Consider the following 20,790-nt stretch of genomic DNA (forward strand, 5'->3'; position numbering starts at 1 on the left):
ATATAATGACTTTTCACTGAGAGCAATTTATTTGAAATTCCCTCATTAATTACTGGTCCAGCATTTCGAGTAAATTATTTAGTTGCGAACGTTCAAGAAAATCCGCGACCGCAAAAAAACGATCAATCTCGTCGGTTAATGGCGGCAATTTAATCAAAAATCCGAACCGCGTTTTACAATTTTTGCTCCCCCCTCAGATAATCTAATCTTAAGAATAACGGAACTCCTAATTCTCTTTGGCTCCTAAGCCGGTTTCGAACAATTGGGTTTTCTTGAAATTTTTATAAGCTTGCTCGAGACCGAGTATCGATTTAAAACTTGTTCGCCGACGAGCCAGAGTTATGTATCGGCTAAGGAGTGAGATATTTTATTTTATGGAGTTTTGGTTTTGAGTTTAAACGCTTCGGAAAATTCTCGATAAAAGTATGGGTTTCACTTTATTTCGATCTGCGGAAAAATGTTGCGGTTTACCTTCAATTTTATTAGCTCACAGTATGTTTTCTGATATTCAGAGATTCTGAAGTAATAATTAGCATAGAAAAAGTTATATTTAGTAAAAAATTCAATAAAATAGAAAGAAATAAGAACTATTTGTAATTAAGTTTTAAAGTATCTATCAGACTGATGAGGGACAAGAATTATACAACAATGTAACATTTTAAGCAAAATTTTCATTTATACAATTTCCTTATTTACTGTTTATTTTTATTGACTGTTCTGGTTCTAATAAAAAAAATGATATAGCTCTTATCGTTGAAGAGCTTTCAGATGTAGGAAAATATTTCTCAATTTGGTTTATTGACATTTGTTATGCCAATAAGCAGTTTTGGAGGAGAAAATTGAGTTTGTAGTTTCTACCTGCAAAATGTTTTTCAAATTGTCTTCAAATGTTCTTGTCTTACACAAGCTGTCATGTATAGCAATTGCTAATATCATTTTTTTTAAGTCAAACTGTTTGTATATTAATCAATTTTCAAACTAACAATTAACATCATTGAATCATTGTATAAGTTTGGTAAAATTGACCCAACATAAATATGCGACAATCCTTTCGTTTTTCTCTCATCCAATGATGAGTTAAACTAAAAGCATATTCTTTTATCACAACCCTTCTTCTTAAACTTAGTATTATCTTGTAGTAATGCATTTTACGTTTCAATAATACAAATAGCTCATATTTAACGGAATCACACTATAAAACATACAAATGTTACTAAATTACTTTTGAATGCGCTATTTGAAACTTGTAAGAACAAAAAGCAAGTCTATTTTCAAAGTTCTGGCAGGTCTTAATCAGTAATAAACTGTGATTTGCCTACAAATCTGAATAGTTGAATAAAATTATAGAATAAAAAACAAGGTTTTTTGTCACTCAGTATAATTTATTATTTTATAAAAAAATTGCGATTATATGAAGTAAATTTTCAATCGGCAAAAGCATTAAAAGCACACATTATTTTGGTTTCCAGTACACCAACAAATTTTCACATAATTTTTTATTGCTCATATTCAATACAACCCAAAACTAATGCTAATGCAAAAAATAAACTAATGCAACCCAAAGTCCATAAACACTTTTTGTCATCATAATATATTTCGTACCAAATGGGTTATTTTTGAATCAATATTTAATCGCTCTATGAGGTACGCATTAAATCCAATATCAATATCCGCTATTAATGGTAAATGGAAATTGGAAACTAAAATATGCTTATTTATAATCCCTCAACGTCGATGCAGCCATATCATTTTATTTATAACGAACGTTTGGCAACTACCATAATGCCCTGCTTTATACCCGGGTGTACAGTTAATGATAAATTGAATTTATAGACTGGCACAGTTTTTGTTTGCAGTAATAAATTAAAATTTAATCCTCGGGTTTTTGCTATATCGTACTAGAAATTGCAAAATTGTATAATATCTATTATACTAGTTCAAATAAAACTATTATTTTTGTATTCAACGTACCGAAATATTGTAAATAGCCATTGTTTGTAATTTTAACGGTAAACTGAAAAGCAAATCAAAAGTCTTCAATTCGGAACAGTTTTACAGTGCATTTTCTGCCAGAATCGGCAATATTGTCATAAATTCCTTTTTAAACTTTTTGCGACGTTACAATTTGAATGCTATTTTGCTAGTCACATGCAATATTAAATTTTTAGCTTTGTCACCATAAGTTGCAACGTGTATGATTTTCAGAAATTACTGCATAAATTCAATTTTAGGATTTTCATTTTGTTGATGTCAACTTGCATTTTTGAATAGTCCTATCAATTTCAAATATGTTTCATGTTTTATAGCCTATATTTATCTAAAACGGTTTTCGAGATATTGATGTTTGAATAATGATCAATTTCAGATTTTCAAGTGTCATAACTCCTAACCAGAATGAGATAGAGCAAAACGGCTTGCATGTTCAACTTTTTGAGATCTTTCATTTGGTACTATTTTTAATTTTGACAGGTTTCATCAGTAAAAACACTAACACCTGTCAAATTTTCTAAAATGACCACGCGACACATCTCAAAAAGTTAAGATAAAAACATGCACGCGGTTTTGCTCTATCTTATTCAGATTGGGAGGTATGATACTCCAAAAACTAAAAATGCCAATATTTTGAAAACCGTTGCAGATAGCTATAGGTTATGATACATGAAAAATGTTTGAAATCTACAGGACTATTCAAAGATACAACTGACTTTAATTACAAGGTACTTCACTACTTCTATACATGAAATTTCCTGTCCGGTTCAACATGCAGAAAGTTCAAACTTTACCTTAAATTGCCTTGCATCAAAGAGAACTTTTGGGCAATTCAGATCATATCTCATAGCGACAAACTTAAATTAAATAACTTTTCTTCTTAAAGTTGAATAACTTACCTGTATGCGTCCTCAAATGCGCCTTCAAATGGCTGCTCTTTCCATAAGCCTTATAGCAACCCTCGTACGAACACTTGTGCACTTTTCTGCCGACTTGCCCTTCACTGTGTCTTTTCACCCCCTTGGACACTGAAACTTTTTTCGACCCGAACAGTTTGTCTCTAGAATTTAACTTTTTCTCCATTTTGCTCCGATTCAAATGCACTGCCATCACGGACACTTTTCTGTTCTGTTTATCCTTTTTTAAATTTTTCCGCGTTTCGTCCGTTTTACAATTGTCCGGCACTGGTGGAACTTCCGGTACAGGTTCCTGTTTGATTTGTTTCAAATCTGTCAGGATTCTGCTAACCATATATGAAGATTTTTGGGTGGGTACATTTTCTGGAACATCTCCAGGTGGTTGCTGGTTTTCAATTGGGGGATCTCGACTACCTTCTTTGTGGGAAAGGTCCAGAGGGACAGTGAAGTGGTACCTGCTGTTGGACAGCTGAACCAAACACTGGGCCGCAAAGTTTATGTCGTCCATGCTGTTGGTTCAATCCATTAAAACTGGAAAAATTTAAAAAAATCAAATGATTTTTCTGGTATATTTGGGTGGTTAGCAAAAAGACATATGCCATATGTATAGGTTCGAATATGAGGCCATATATTCTTTATAATACTGTTGTAGTTTTCTTTTGCGGTGTTGCCGCTTGTACACTTCCCCGCATTTTATTGTAGCCGAGACCGATAATAAATGAGAAAATCAGTTTCCGAACACTTTAATCCGAAGCGAAGTTTCCTAAACAAAAGCTGACATTCCGATGGTTACAAATCACCGTAAAAAATCGAGCGCTATAACGCCAACACTGCCAGCCTTGCTACAAATAAAATAATGCCTTTCTGGGTGGAAAGTTTCCTGTAATGTTTTACTGGGGATAAATCGAGCGAGGCTTAAAGGCAGGCAATGGTTTTGACAAGTTGTTTCCATTACGATCGGCCTCTTAAATTCACTTGTGGCCGACCTTTTATTGTATTTATTTTGATGTAAAAGTTTGTTTTTCCAAAAAAGAAAACGGAAATAACCCATTTTAGTAAACGTTGTTTTTTTTGTTTTAACCATGTTATATAGAACTAATCGTTATGGAAAATTTTATTGGGGTTAAAATTGTCTGAGAACCACCTGAAGACAAGTTTTAAATATGACAACAGCAATTTGATGATTGCGAATTTTGTGTAACTGAATGTACTGAATACTTTGTAGGCTTCTCGGTAATCTATTATTAATGTGAGATGACTCTAGAATCATTTTAATATGAACCTTTTAAAACATCACAATTCTCCAAAAATCACACACAAGCATCTAAAAACTTAAAAATTATTTATATGGAAGTAAAGATGAAACAGTTTTACACTTAAGCTTTTTGAAATGTTGCTGATTAGGAATATAGGCTTACGATTGTTTTGGCATCTTATCAGTTCTTCCATAGGGACATTTTTAAATTTATTTTATATAGGTAAGCTTCCTAACACAATGGGCCTATCCCATATATCATAAATTTTTGTTTTAATGACTGGAATCGAAAGAATAGGAGCAAAAAACTAATTTTTCATATTCTTGAGGAAAAAATTATGGTCGTAAATGTTCCTACATTAGTTTGAATTTGTCCATTAAATTTAAAAGATCTGTTTTGGCGCGCATGTGACGTACGTAATTCTGGGCCATTTTATTGGCTGTTGCACGCCAACTGTTTCACTTCTTGTCGCTGATTGGTTGATAGTGTAGTACGTCACCGGCGGCGGGCGTTTAAAACATGATATTAATGTAGTTTTTATCATCATTTTTTTTCTATTTAGACTTAATATTTTTGAAAACAAAAAAATACGGGTATAATATTTTCAATCCGTCTTTGTAGTTATGAAATAAAAAAAAATTGTGGGACAGGCCCATTTTCAAAATGCCAGACAGTTCTGAACGTTTCGATAATTTTCAGAAACGCTTTTAAATATCTTTTAAAAAATCTGCTAATACTGCCTTTAAACTCCAAAAAAACTGGGCTTGTGAGAAAAACGTAAAAAACATAAAATTTAGAATGGGGTGGATGAATTAACTTTGAAATAGCTAAAATTTGTGTTCGGGTAGATAGGAAAATGGAAAAAACCGTTTAACTTGGAATAGGTTAGACGGTACTTTTCAGTCAATTTTGTTGAAATTTGCTCCAATGATGGTTAGTGAAAAAGATAGCACATTGCACAACAGTTGCATTATTACAATAATATATTAAACATTTTGAATTAAAAGCCGTTTTCTGGAAACTGTACAGGGTGTCCCATTTTCAACACTTTTGTAGAGTGGCTGACTTTTTATTTTTTTTAAAATGTTTGCTATTTCTTTTTTCTTCAGTTTTATAATTAAGAAATTAGTTGCTTGCAGTTTTGTTTATTAAAATAAATACATGTTTAAAAGTTCTAAGACATTTAGTTCCAAAAAGAATAATAAATTAACCACCAAAATTAAAATATAAGAATATGTTACAGGTACTTACAATTTTAATTGCTCAGTAATTAGAATAATTTAAAACATGAATTTTCATTTATGCCTCTTTACCTACAGGTAACGTGAATATTTTAAAATTAAATTATTATAATTATTAAAAAAAAATATTTTGGAGAAAGCTTTGTGTTTTTCATTTATCTTTTCAATAAGTTTAAGGATATCTGAGAAACGAAAGGTAATTTCAAAAATAATATTTTTCAATTTTTCTCTGTATCTTAAAAACGAAAAAGCAGCCTACTATCATGAAAATCGCAACCCTGTATTTTTAAAAATAAGCGAGTCTCGATTTAGGACACCCTGTACATTTACATACCCCTTATTTCTTACTTAGAATTTGTTGGCTCTTTTAAATGGCGATAATGTATGCATGAAACCGTTTGGAGTTCAAATACGAGTGGTACGAGGAAACTTAAGATAAGGTAAATGAGAAACCTATTGAAGTTAAGTTAAAATAGATGGAAGAATAATAAAAAACATAATGAGTATGTTGATTAGATGGAAAAATGTTTTTTTGTTCTGAGAGAAATACAAAATTTAGGTTATGGTAAATGTGAAAATTTGAAAAAGGATTATCAAGGAGAAGTAATTAAAAACGAATTGATACTTTAAGAGTTGCTTAGTAAACGTATAAAAATTAAATTACTTTTTCTCAGTATACAGGGTGTCACAGGGGAAAAAATGCTACCACAAATTCTCGAAGCTTAAATATGAGGATATAGCCTAACTTACCTCAGTCCAAAAGTCGATGATTTTGGAGATACAGGGTGTCAAAAGTTCAATTTTGTATTAGTTTTTCCGAAATATTGTTTTTTAATAACTTGAAAAATACAAGTCTGCTCTTATTTCCCTTGTAAAAGATTTTTAATATCCATCGTCTTTTATCTAAAAAAAGGTATACGTGGTAAGAGTTGATTGAGGGCAATCGTTTTTGAGATATCTGGATTTAATGTCCAGAAGATGAATTAAGGAAACTAAAATGCTAAAGAGAATTGAATTTAATTTTTTAAAACGTATAGTAGACACGAAAATGGAAGTCATTTTGAATATTTGTTGAAAGCTTTTTTTAATTAGAATGTTTTAACTTTTGTTGTCGATAAATCTCTTATTAGGTATCATTTTTACTAGATAATAAAATTAACAACACATTTAATGTATTTTTTTACTTTTTAGTTCTAAATCTTACTGTTTAATGATACCATGAAGTACATAGTCATCATGTAGTACATTTTTTAAATCCAGATATCTCAAAAACGGCTACCCATATCAAATCTTACCACGTACACCTTTTTTAGACAAAAGATGTTGGAAAATAAACATTTTTATTGAAAAATGAAATACAGGGTTACTCAAAAAATTATTTGGTTTTAAATGTGTACAAGGTGTCGTAGCGCCCTCTACATTTTACAAAACTAAGAAAAACTAAACCCAAATTGAACTTTTGACACTCTGTATCTTCAAAGTTATCAACTTTTTCGCACCTTTCAGCGACACACTGTATAGTAGAGAAAACCAGTTAACAGTACCTAATTTGAGTGTAATTTTATTTATAAAAACTAATGGTTACATTACTGCAATATTAAATTTGGCAGTGTCACTTTCAATATTTGGCAGACAAACAAATAAATCGGGTCTTCCGCGGTAATTGAAAGAAAAATCAAATTATTTCCCGGCGCACATATACGGAAAGGCGCCGTTTAAAAAATGAGTCGCCTAAGAGGTCTATTGTGACGAAACTTTCTCTATTATATGGAACTTTTGCCTGCAGAAATTCCGACATGAGAAATCGTTTAGGAAAAGTCTTTGAAAATGCCGGGGCTCGGAACGGCATCAACGCCTCCGAGAGCTTTCTTTGTGATGAAACTTTGGCGCGTTCAAAGCTTGAATAGGGTTTTTTGTAGTGTTATTTTAAAGCGTACGCAGTATTGTAGCAACGATGATTAATTCTCAAGGGTTAGGTGTGAGTTTTGTTATCGTTTATATGGTCAGTTGCTAAAATGTTTATCGATTACACAAAAGGGGGGGTTTGTGGACCTAATATGTCTGTAAAAGAAAACATGCACATAGTAACTCGTTTTTTTACTGCTGCGCATAGTGCAATATGCAGCTAAAATTCTAGCATAAACGTGAAAATTTTCTTGGATAAAAGTGAGACACCAACCACCTTTCTGCTGGTAATTTGTCGACTACATGCGACTACATCACTCAAGTCACCCCATATCCAGAACAGCGTTCCATCGCAGTTTTTTCTTCTTTCAGTTTCAGCGGCAGCAAAATTGGCCTGTCAAATTCAGCGGAGCATAAAATTACGCGCCTAGTAAACCTATTACCGTAAATTTAAATTATAATCTAACATCATATTTATTCTGGAAATTCCTAACAGAGCAGAATTAAATTTTCATCTCGTGTGTTAAATTAGAAGGGGGGGTCTCGTCTCGTGCGGCATTTGGACGAATGTGTTCCCGTTAACCTTCGAAGCATTTAACTCGAATAGGTCGGTGTCGATCTAATAAGTTCGGGAAAATTGAATTTCCGCCTTGCCGGGATCGACTTTAATGAAATCCGATGACTGTCGAGCGTCTTGAACTAGTTTGTACCGAGCAAGAACAAGCTGCGAGACGTCTTAACCTCAATGAGTGAACAACAATATGAGCAAATCATGGCGCATTGAAAATTCCCTACCGCACCTGTTTATATGAAAAGCCGCAGCCGAAAATCCGGGAGAAAACGGGCATTGTAGCAAATGAAAATAGAAGACGGCCTTATCAGTATTCAGGCCAGTCTCCATCATTCCCTACGTGCTGGTAAAACCACAAATCACGGGCAAAAACTATCGGACCGAAAAACAAGCTACCTATCAGCCGATTGCGAATAAAATAATTTATGAACCTTGAAAATTTCCGCATCGGAGCAAAGGAAGATTAATGAAAAGAATACATTTATTCGGATCGGGTCACGTCCTTTTTATCGTCCGTCAAACTTTCCGGTTCATATTTAAAAAAACACGAAATGCATTTCCACTTAACGGAGATCAAATGTCGGTCGTATCCCATGGAATTATGAATGGACACGATTTTCTGTTGATTTAGGCAGTTTGAATAGGCGAAAACACAACATGAAAGTAACAAATTTAAAACACGTTTCGTGTTTTTCAGTTGTACTGGAGTGAAATCTGCTATAAGATATATTTTGTTAAGAAATATCTACTCAAATGACTCAATCAAATCACGCATTTGATATATCGGATATCAAACAAAAATAGAAAGTTATGTGAATTGCATTATTGCAAAAGTTGTTTTATTTATTTATTTAACCTAACCTAACCTAACTACTTACTAACTAAACTTTAAATTAATTAAAAGTTTTTTGAGCAGAGCTAAAATGACATTATTTGTATATCTTATTGTTACAGTTGACAACGAAAAAATATTTCAGTTTGGGACTGGAAATCAAAATTGTTTCGAAATATGAAAGTACATCTTTCTACGTTTTATTTTTTTTATTTTATTATTATCTTCTTTATAGACTAAATATTTACGATTTTTTTTTAATTTGTTCTAATACCTTCTTATGTTTATCGTAAATGGGAGTCCATATCAATAAGCCATATTCTAATTTACTTCTAACTAATGAACAGTAGAGCGTTTCTAATTGTGCAATGTTATTGAAAGATTTACAATTTCTATAATACCATCATTTGTGAAGTTTCTGAAATTACTTTATTAACATGGCTGATGAAGCTTAACTTAGTGTTCAGTGCAGTACCCAGATGATTTGTATTTTACACTCTTTTACGAAAACCGTTTACATTAATTGATGGCTGATTTAAATTGTGTCCTTGCCACAACATTTCAGAGGGTCTTCTGATTTACATAACGCCAAAATGGTTTTGGAGTCGCTTGTGATATTATACTCAATCAGATTTATATATTTACCAGAAAAATGTCTGATTAATTCACTGGTTTGAAAAAGATTTAAAGAAATGGTTAAATTAAAAACAAGAAAAATAAAAATAACACCATTTTTGAAATTTTGCAATAAAATTTGTAAACCGCCCTTAATACCAAACTGACAAAAACGTCTAGAGATATTGACCATAAAACTCGATTAAGGTTATTTTGAAACATAAAAAGCTTTTTTGCCAGAAATGGCTTTAGACCGAATTTTTAATCAGTCACAATTTTCCAAAAAATATTTAGGTTATCAGAAAGAAGAAAATACCTTTTAATCCTCAAAAAAATATTAAAATAAACCGAGTGAAACCATTTGAAGAAACAGCCGCTTAAAAATGACCAAAAATTTTTGCTGTACCATTCTTTTTGACGAGCAGTTTATATCTCCACTTTCATTGCTAAAATGTATTTTGCTTCAAGGACCTGGGTGCATTTTATTCATTAGACTCAGTCATTTCTTCCAGTATAAAAACATGGACTTTTACCTCACTTTGAAAAATCTGGACGATTCAAAGCACCAAAGCAGCAAATAATCAAAATAAGAAAATTGTGAGCAATTTTAGAGTATCTTAAACGCAGAAACTAGAGAGATTTTTTAAGATTGTTTTAGGAAGGATATTGTGTGTTGGTTATCAAGCCACTTTGATGAGCCATAATATGAGTAAACGTTGAGTAGATTGAGATTGATATCCAGTAAACAAAAACGACACAAAATAGCAAAAAGTTATTAATAAAAAAACACTTAAATTTTACTATATAAAAAAAAATTAGTAAAAGCTTGAAAATGTCAAAAACTATGCAACATATAAAACACCACATATAATATTCACAGTACTAGTACTTATAAGATGACAAAAGTGAAATGGAATGTTCCGAGTAGCAAATCCACTCCAAATTGGAAAGTGGCAAAAAAACGACTCGTCCTTTCACATTTCCTGAGCAAGCAGGAAAAAATACGGCTCCGCAATGGCGAAATGCGACAAGAAAACCTCTGCTTATATCTTTGTTTGTCGCCTTTCGAGTCTAATATCATATCTTGATTGAATCTCGTCGGGTCGATCCTGGGGGAGTTCAAATCACATTTCTCTGGATAGATCGGGCCCGTGTTTTCTATACGTAAACATGACATGGCCGTTTTTAAAATATTCATCGAAGACGACGCGATTTTCTTCTTTCCGAAGGATCGCCTTCTTACTTTCTACTTTCGTGTTGAATTATTAATGCACTTACTTAACATGGCATTAGCATTTAATTGAGTTAACACTCAAAAATAGGGAGGACTTTTTCAATTATCTAAACAGATTCAAATGAATAATGGAAAAAATCACGGCTAGCTTATATTGCTGTTTAAAACTCTTAAAAATTAATAAATCAAATATTAAGATTTTGTAACTTTGGGGAAAGAAAATTATTTAATTTCCTTTGACACTGGCATTAGTAAGTTTATTAAATGTCTGACATTGTTTGGTATAACTACGACATTTTCTTCTAAGAAAATTTTAGAGAAGTGATTAAAATTTCTAGTTTGGGTTACTTTGCAACAAATTAACAAATCAAACTAATTTCAATGCGCAACGCTGTGAATTTTAATTTAGTTTCTTAAACTAAAATACAGTAACTACCCTAAAACATACTTTAGGCAAACTGTGCAGAATTATATTTAGCTGTAAGCCACAACAATAACTTTCTTGACAGAATCATAATATTCTTGACAGGGCAAATTTTCCGGCTGTGGAATTTTTAATAGTTCAACGTTTATGAACCCCGAGGAGTTGGAGAGAAGTTGGATTCGTAGTTAAGTTTAGAGTAAATATGCTGTTGGCCGTTTAGCTTTACCAACTAATTTCAAATGCAAAAATAATTAAATTTGGTAGTAGTATTTGCTGAAGGCACTTTTGCTAGTCTTTTTCATAATAATATGCAAACAAAATGTTGTGAAAAAGTTTAGTTAACATTCGACCCATCATATCAACTTTAGTTATGGAATTTACGTTTTTGATGTAATTTTACTTTTGTGGAATCAATCACCAGTATAATATTGAACTTTAACGGTGTGGGCACATATTGATTTCTATAGTGAAACCATCTTTCCTTACTATTAAATTGAGAGTTTATGTGATTTGGAAATAAATATTATTTCGATCTATTTCGTGCTTCAAGTAATATCGTCTTTCAATAAAAATGTTAACAAAACGAAAAAGAGTCCTATTTGTTTTCTCTGTAAACAGTCTGAAAGTATCCATTTAATGGATACTTCAACCAGGTCAGATTTGGCAAATTTCGTTCTCATTTCATGAAAGTATTGTCTTGTCTGAAAAGTTCAACATATCGCAAAATTTCAGTAACTCCTGAGCTTTTAAAGGTAGTTTCTCATATGTTAAAAATACTGCTCTGTATTATTATTATGGCAACCATCCTGTATCATGCATACAATAATAATAAAATTCAGAATTCATAGCGTTTTATAGTATGTTTCTTGCTTTTGATAATCTCTTGACATTCTAATAGAGTAACTTTGTTTATTTTGAAAAGTATTGTTTTTTTTCTTGCAAAATCAAATTTTCTGAAATTTTTCTCGATCCTTCACAGACATTTCCTTTTGTACTAACAAAACATATAAATTCTTTGTGTTTCTTATGTTTCATAAATTATACTTATTTGACTAATATATTTTTTGAAACCAGCAATCCAATTGGTATTTATACAGTGTGTCTCATATAAGATAAAAACAATCATTATTGTTTACATTTTTAGAAAAATTAATAATTGTTGGATCAGGTGCAAATGTTGATGGAACGCATTTTTCAAAGTATTCATCATGGGGTTGACGTTTTGTTTTGCGAAAAAGATATTGGAAAAGTTGATTACAATCGAATTTTGTATTTCCTTCATTGATTTTTTTCAATTTAATTAATTAATAAAAACATTTTTCTCTTAAAAATAGATTAAGAACAAATGGTTTTATTAACATGACAATGTGTCCCATTAACACTTCATCTCAATGGTTATTATATTCATCTTTCTTATTATCAAACTTGAAATATTATTAAAACAAATTTAAAATCAAACAACAACAGCATAGATGAGCAATAACAAACAGTTTTAAAATCAATTAATCAAAAAACAAAACAAACGGTGTGTCATACTCACACAAATTATGAAATGATGGTATTCACTTTAATTCTCGGAACAATGCCCTGTTCTACATTCTGGACTTTTGTTTTAACACCTTTTACACTAGTTAATCCTCACAATTACAAACACTAAAAACCCGACTTTTCCAGTTTACAAATTTAGCACAGAGTTGACGAGAGTATATTCAACATGTAACCGAGGAGGCGTAACTGTAGCCTTCGTAGACGGTTTCATCCAGACTGAACCCGATTTCGGCAACAAGTTATCCAGAGCAAACGCGCCGGCACACTGCTCCGCTGCCTCCAAAGAGAACTGGCCGAAGGGACTCCAAACCCCCCCTATTTGTATTCCCACCTATTCCCGTATTGCTCTCCGAGCTTTCTGCTTATTCCGGATTAGCTTTGCCGAAAAGTTTATTATATTACGGCCGCACCTGCGGCAGTGCACCAATTTTAAGATTCTTAAGGAGCCGTTTCTTCCGCTTTAATTAATTTCCGAGGAACTCCCTTTATTTTTATTGTGGTTATAAATTCGGGGCCGATTCGCGTCTCTGCGAACCGCTTTTTCGGTGTGCAGGTGAAACGCAAACTGTAGCAACCGCTCATTTTTATGAGAGAATTATAACTGCGTCACGTGGATAATAGAAAAAGTTTTCCGGTTTACGGCATTTTAAAGCTTAGCGGGGTTTAGATACTTCAACAGAGTAAAGGATGGTAGAGAGCTTAAGAATGCCAAACTGGTTATTTGTAGACGCATATAACTGAATAATGTTATGTAGGTTATCAAAAGTTTACCTGTTGTGATACACAGCAAAACTGTGCAGCTGTATTTGAAGCTTTTAGAAATATATGTTGGTTCAATAATTTTTTTCTATATGGAATTCTAAATTGATTTTTAAAAACATAATTACTATCTACAGATATGCCATCAAAAAACACTAACCACAAAAGCGTACATTTATGTTAAGTTAACATAACATTAATAAAACAACATAATTAACTAGCTCCCTCTAAAGTAAGCTCAGATCAATCAATTATTATATTTTAACTTTTTTATGTGTTCACAGTTAATGTGTTTATTATACAGGGTGGTCCAGTTTTAAGTGTCAATAATTCACCATTTGATAGCTAATCAAAAAATAAGTTTACTTGCATTATGTAATTTTTCTGAAAAACGTTTCCTAAGGAAGATACAGTCCTCCAAATTTCAATTTAAAAAATCGTTTTATAGTTTAAAACTGAACCTCCAAGACTTGTGAAAGTCCAAATTTGTACTGAATAGTCTAAAAACGTGCTTTTTACTATTACGAATGGTCTTATGATTCGCTTTCTCAGACTGCCATCCTGGTTGAGTGTCTGAAACTGGCATTCAAGAACTAAAAAAACTCATTTTTTACTACTAAAAGTAATATAAAAGTTGACTTTTAATGCTAGAACTGACTTTACTAGGACTAAAGAGAGTCCAAAAGTATATTTTCAAGACTTTAATTGGTGTACAACTGAATTTTCTGGACTGGACAACAAGTCTAGAAGTAAATTAAATTTTCGGACTATTTTATTTCTAAAAATTAGTTCTCAAGACTATTATTGTAGCATTTGGTACCAAAATTTTTTACTTTTATTACTGAAGAAACTTGACTTTTGGAAATAGTCTTAAACTCGATTTTTCAGTCTTAAAAAGCACTAAAAACAGTCTGAATTTCTTAGAGATGCTACAATTTATTGCACCTATGAGTGTAGAAGTCAATTTAATAGTGAAGAAGCTTGAAATAACATTTTCAAGACTATGGTCACACACTGGCTTTTAGGCCTGATAAGTCAAAAACTTTGTAAAGATAGTCTTGAAACTCGATTTGAGGCACTGAAAACAGCCTTAAAACACTAAAAACAGTCTAGTTTATTAGGAAATACCCGATTTTTTAACACTGAGGTGTCTAAAAGTAGATTTAATAGAGACAAAGCTTGGAATGCCATTTTAAGTCTATGAAGAATGTAAAAATTGTTTTTTAAGTTTGCTATGTCAATAACTTAGTGAAGATAGTCTTGAAACTCGATTTTCCAAGCTTAAAGCAGTTTTGAAGCACTAAAAATAGTCCAGAATTCGAAGAAAATGAAAAGCAAAGTAAAAAGCACGAAAATTTCGTTTTCAAGACAATTTTCATGAATCTAATTTAATGTCCTGCATCTAAAACTATTTTCAAGACTAAAATATTGAAATTTGTCTTCAAATTATGAAAACTTACTTCAAATGCAAATTTTAAGCTTCTGATGTCACTTTTCATTAGTTCAGATGAATTTGTAGTAACAGTTTTTTAGTTTTAGATGCTTTAGATTTTTAGTTTTAGATTTTTAGCAATAGATGCAAGTTTTTTAGTTTGTCTGGAAACTATAAAAACTGGCTACAATAATATTTTTTAAAGTTCTTAAGTGAATTTTCCGTATCCAAGACAATTTTTAAGTTGGGTTGGGTTAGTTTTGGGTCTTTGACCGGAATAACGTGTAATAAAGTGTTGTTCCAAATTTGATCAATATTGCTCCAACGGTCTGACAGTTATGACAAAAAAAACGATTTTTTAAACAGAAATTTGAAGAACTGTATTTTCCTTAGGAAGCACTTTTCAGGAAAATGACATAATGAATGTCAACTTATTTTTTAATTGGCTGGACCACCCTATATAAAATCTCATTATTTATATTATGACTAATTATTTAAATTGCTTTTAATTTTCAGCTGTTGTATTGTATTTATATTAATTAAGCATAATTGATTAAAAAATTACACCAGCTCCAGTAATTTGCTTTGTTCCAAACTAACTAATTAATAATGCCATTATAGATAATATAGGTCAATAGTTTCATTCACCCAAAATTATTTTAAATACATATTTACTCTAACCCTCCACATATAATAAAATATAATTACGGTTGGCCTAGTCGAAAACACGATAACGGTTATAATACCAGTTTTGTCAAAACATTCAATTTGCATGTTAGGTTAAACAGAAACCATAAATAATAATCCAAAATTTAAAATCAAACATAATTAATTCCTTGCCAAATTTAACGTATTTTTATCGACTGGCAATAAATCGCCCGTCAATTTACATAAGGAGACTGCCTTTACGGCTGTTTAGTAAAAGTTTAGTAGAACGAGGCGCAACTTTTCCACGTCCAGGACAATTTATTACCAACTTTGCGAAAACGTCTTGCATTATGCCGTTTTTGAAGCTTAACCGGACGAAACAAGGAAAAAATTTGCCATAAACCGAGGGACGTATTACAGTTCCAAACTAATTCGGGGTCCCAACGGCTTATTCAGACGTCAACCAGTTCCTTGAACCGGCAATATCGGAGAGGGAGTCGCAAACATCTCGATTGAATTAAATTTCGCTCGACCCCGTTTTCTATTCTTTTATTTTCTGGCCCTTTTTTATTTTTCTTTGATTTTTTTTTCTTTTTTTGGTTCCCCTCTAAAGTGAAACCGTAACTCCGAGGGAATTTCTTAATAATTTTATTAGACGCATAAAATATAAGGGAGCGGTTTAACTAATAATTTCCTGGCAGGCAAATACGATTTCGTTTTTATGCATAAAGGAAATAGGGGAAATATATTTCAATATAAAATTTGTTTTTTTTCTTAGTATTCGATATCTACTGAATATCTTTATTAAATTTAATGTTTTCAGCAAATTTTTGAAAATATAAAAGAAAATGCAGGAAAAGCTAACAAAAGTTTATTACCTAAAAAGTCAAGAACATCCTAAGGTAGGGAATACGTAGTTTTTATGGCATGAAAAAATGAAAGAAAGAAGAATGAAGAATGCCACTGGTAATATTAAAAGAGGTTTCAAGGCGTTATAAGCGGGCGTTATGATAACGTCCGTATACCGTTTCCAAGGTATTGTGTCTTCATAACGTATAAGTGAAACATAATAGCTAATTATTGTACTAAGGGCGTTAGAGAGAACATAATGTTTGTTTTTTTTGTTTTACCTGATGCAATGCAATCTGTTTTATGTTTCATCTAAATCAACAATTATTTACTGTTTCTGGCATTGAAAAGTAAGGTATACCTTACCGGTATGTTGTTTATTGTTTATTTTACCTGTTTTTATGGCACGGCAGTATAAAAATGCCTTTGTTAATTTTAAAAAAGGTTTCAAGGCGTTATAAGCGGGCGTTAACGCCAGCCTATAATGCCCTCAGGTTGTTATGAACAATATAACCTACACCGTTTTCAAGCTATTATTTGTTCATAATGTATAGGTGAAACTTAAAAAGATAAAGAGTCTGTTAAAATAACGTTTTCCAAAAAATAAGAAAGTAAAAGAGAATTTATAATTTAGAAGAGAGTTTTACGCTTTTATTTAGTTTTCTAGTAGGTAGTTAAGGATCATAATCATTTTTGTAATAATTTAATATATTTAGGTTAGGTTAGGTTAGGTTATAAACAATCTTTATTTTTTGTTTGTTTTTTTTTTACTTTGACAGTAGATTTGCCTTTTGTCTTTGATTTACTATTAGCAAACTAACTAATTAAAAAAAAACATAAAAAAGACTCTCATTCATTAATTTATTAGTCTTCTAGCGTTTTCGACTAGGCAAGTTTTGTTTTAAAAATATGTTTTCAATTACAAATTTATAAAAACGTAGTCTAACAGAATCTACTATTTCTGGTTATTTTATTTTATTGAACTGTTTCAATGGTACTTGAACAGAATATGAATACAATAATTTTCTTCATAAAAAGTGTCTCTGTCTATAATGCTATTTAGAAAGTTCACAACACGTAGACTAATTTGTTAAGGATCAAATTAAGCACCAATTGAGCTTGGTTCTTCTTTGGTCTATTTCTAAATCCACACCCAATTTCAAGTCTACTTTTTTCACAGAAAACAGCTGCTTAACAAAGCTGCGTTTAAGCTTTTTAAGTGAAACAATCTGTCAGTTATACACAATTGATTTAGATCAAAACGTAACAAAATAATATATAGGGTGGTCCAGTTTTAAGTGTCAATAATTCACCATTTGACAGCTAATCAAAAAATAAGTTGACTTGCATTGTGTCATTTTTCTGAAAAACGTTTCGTAAGGAAGATACAATCCTCCAAATTTCAATTTAAAAAATCGTTTTATTGTTTAAAACTGAACATCCAAGACTTGTGAAAGTCCAAATTTGTACTGAATAGTCTAAAAACTTTTTTACTACTAGGAATAGTCTCATGATTCGCTTTCTCACACTGCCATCCTGGTTGAGTGTCTGAAACTGGCATTCAAGAACTAAAAATAGTCCGGAAATCAAGACAAAGATTGTATGATTGATTTGCATGAAACTCATTTTTTAATACTACTACTACTACTTTTTTACTACTAAAAATAATATAAAAGTTTACTTTTAATGCTAGAACTGACTTTACTAGGACTAAAGAGAGTCCAAAAGTATATTTTCAAGACTTTAATTGGTGTACAACTCAATTTTCTGGACTGGACAACAAGTCTAGAAGTAAATTAAATTTTCGGACATTTTATTTCTAAAAATTAGTTCTCAAGACTATTATTGTAGCATTTGGTACCAAAATTTTTTACTTTTAATACTAAAGAAACTTGACTTTTTGAAATAGTCTTAAACTCGATTTTTCAGTCTTAAAAAGCACTAAAAACAGTCTGAATTTCTTAGAGGTGCTACAATTTATTGCACCTATGAGTGTAGAAGTCAATTTAATAGTGAAGAAGCTTGAAATAACATTTTCAAGACTATGGTCACACTGGCTTTTAGGCCTGATAAGTCAAAAACTTTGTAAAGATAGTTTTGAACTCGATTTCAGGCACTGAAAACAGCCTTAAAACACTAAAAACAGTCTAGTTTATTAAGAAATACCCGATTTTTTAGCACTGAGATGTCTAGAAGTCGATTTAATAGTGACAAAGCTTGGAATGCCATTTTAAGTCTATGAAGAATGTAAAAAATGTTTTTTAAGTTTGTTATGTCAATAACTTGGTAAAGATAGTCTTGAAACTCGATTTTCCAAGCTGAAAGCAGTTTTGAAGCACTAAAAATAGTCCAGAATTCGAAGAAAATTAAAAGCAAAGTAAAAAGCACGAAAAGTTCGTTTTCAAGACAATTTTCATGAATCTAATGTCAATGTCCTGCATCTAAGACTATTTTCAAGACTAAAATATTGAAATTTGTCTTAAAATTATGAAACTTACTTCAAATGCAAATTTTAAGCTTCTGATGTCACTTTTCATTAGTTCAGTCACATTTTGGGGTTCAAGTCAATTTTTAAGGTTTAAATGTATAAATTTGTAGTAACAAATTCTTGAAAAAGTAGTTTTTATGTCTACAAGTCAATTTTTAGTATTAAAGTCTCTCGATTTGCATGAAAACTGGTTACAAACACAACTTTTAAGCTTCTGAAATTTTTATCTTTTCTAATTCAATTTTCAAAACTTAAGTCCTTTAGTTTGTCTGGAAACTATGAAAACTGGCTACAATAATATTTTTTAAACTTCTTAAGTGAATTTTCCGTTTCCAAAACAATTTTTAATTTGGGTTGGGTTAGTTTTGGGTCTTTGACCGTAATAACGTGTAATAAAGTGCTTGTTCCAAATTTGATCAATATTGCTCCAACGGTCTGACAGTTATGACAAAAAAAACGATTTTTTAAACAGAAATTTATAGGACTGTATTTTCCTTAGGAAGCACTTTTCAGGAAAATGACATAATGAATGTCAACCTATTTTAACACTTTTGGCTAATTGCTACTCAAACTACCTACAAAGTACACCTTAAAAAATGATTCTAAGTGGTACTTATGGTATAATATAGTCTTCAATCTGTCCCAAATTCGATGCTCGCCATTGGGATATCAGTTATTATCGAATATAAAAATGTTTAAATTAGAAAAGTTTTACATAGCTAATTCAAATCTCTTGTGAAAAATAACCCAGCATTTTTGTTTTCGAGATATTTAAACAAAACTGAAAAATTACGATTTTTCCTTTGGCCATTATTATGCAAATCGTTTAGTGGACAACTGTTAAACTAAAATAAATATTTTTATACCATGCGATGCATCAATAAAATGGTGATTTTTTGGCCTATTAGATGATAATAAAATTAGATATGGCTTCCATAAATAAAACAAAAGTTTCCTAACCTCAAAAATAAATAAAGAGAGAGAGAACATTTTTCCTTCAGAACAAGGTGTCCTAACAATGTCGAAGATTACGGCTGTCCAATACACCAACAGTTGGCAAAATAATGGCCGTGTAAGCAATCATCATCATATCTTGAAAACAAAAAATAATAGAATATTTTTTAAAAAAGATGAATTAGCCATATAATTCTTTAAAACATTTCTAATTTAAAAATTTTTGTTACTTCAATAATAACTGAGATCCCAATTGTGAGCATCGAATTTAGGACAGACTGTATAGTACTTGTGACGTTATATGATTTCAGGACTAAATGATTGATAGTCGCGGTGTAAACGTAGTTAGTAAAAAGCTGGGAATACTTTGGTAACTAACCTAACTTTAGCAAACCATGAAAGAAGTATAGAACGACTTAATGCAATAAGAAGGTAAATATTTTGAATATGACAAATAAAGAAGTAAACGTAACTTTCAAAAAATTTTCCTGTCCATTATATTGAAACATTTTTGTTTGTTTTTTGAGTATTCTAAAAAACAAGTTTTTTTAAATTGACACTATTCAAAACAAGAAAGGTCAAACAGATACAGTTAACCCTTAAAAAGCATAATCCATCCCCGGTTGTACGGTTAAAATAAAGTGCAAATCCGGTGACACTTTATTTATTTCGGACAAACTCACGAATTTGTCCGAGCACGTTCTCTTACACGTTTATGCGGGAAGTTCGTTCGGTTTAGTTCAATTTAAGCCTATTTATTACATCCTTTTTAAGGAAATAGACGTATCCGAAGGCGATAAATCTCTTCGGCGGCCCTTTCAGGTCGACTCCCTTAAAGCTAGAATCTCATTTCGAAAATGGATACTATAAACTCGGCTTGTTTTTGGGGTTCCGGCCAGTTTTTTTTCGGTTCGTCCCATAAAAAATTCATGACGTAGGTGAGTTATAAGACGGTCCTGGGTAATAACGGTTATCGTTGAGCGATTTTCAGTTATTTATCTGATTTGATTGGGCTGAAGAACCGCAATGGTGTTTAAAATAGGGAAAAAACTCAACGAAGCAAATCCCTTTAAATCAACAGTAGAGTTCGGGAATATTGAGACGATAAATAAGGGAAGTTTTAAGGCG

The 20,790-nt window shown here is 31.4% G+C and overlaps 1 protein-coding gene across 1 annotated transcript in view; it reads right to left on the bottom strand.

Annotated features, from left to right (window-relative positions):
• LOC145723931 (uncharacterized) overlaps positions 1-12,813 on the bottom strand; it is a 118,293-nt gene extending 105,480 nt beyond the window's left edge. The window contains exons 1-2 of the mRNA XM_081971992.1: positions 12,525-12,813; positions 2,889-3,437 (exon numbers count right to left, since the gene is read on the bottom strand). Of these exons, the coding sequence (XP_081828118.1) occupies positions 2,889-3,414 (526 nt within the window). The 5' untranslated portion in view covers positions 3,415-3,437; positions 12,525-12,813. The remainder of the gene's footprint in view (positions 1-2,888; positions 3,438-12,524) is intronic.
• Between the last annotated feature and the right edge of the window lie 7,977 nt (positions 12,814-20,790).

The sequence above is a fragment of the Ips typographus genome, linkage group LG1, assembly GCF_016097725.1.
Source record: "Ips typographus isolate SLU linkage group LG1, UJ_Ityp_2.0, whole genome shotgun sequence".
NCBI classification, from domain to species: Eukaryota; Metazoa; Arthropoda; class Insecta; order Coleoptera; family Curculionidae; genus Ips; species Ips typographus.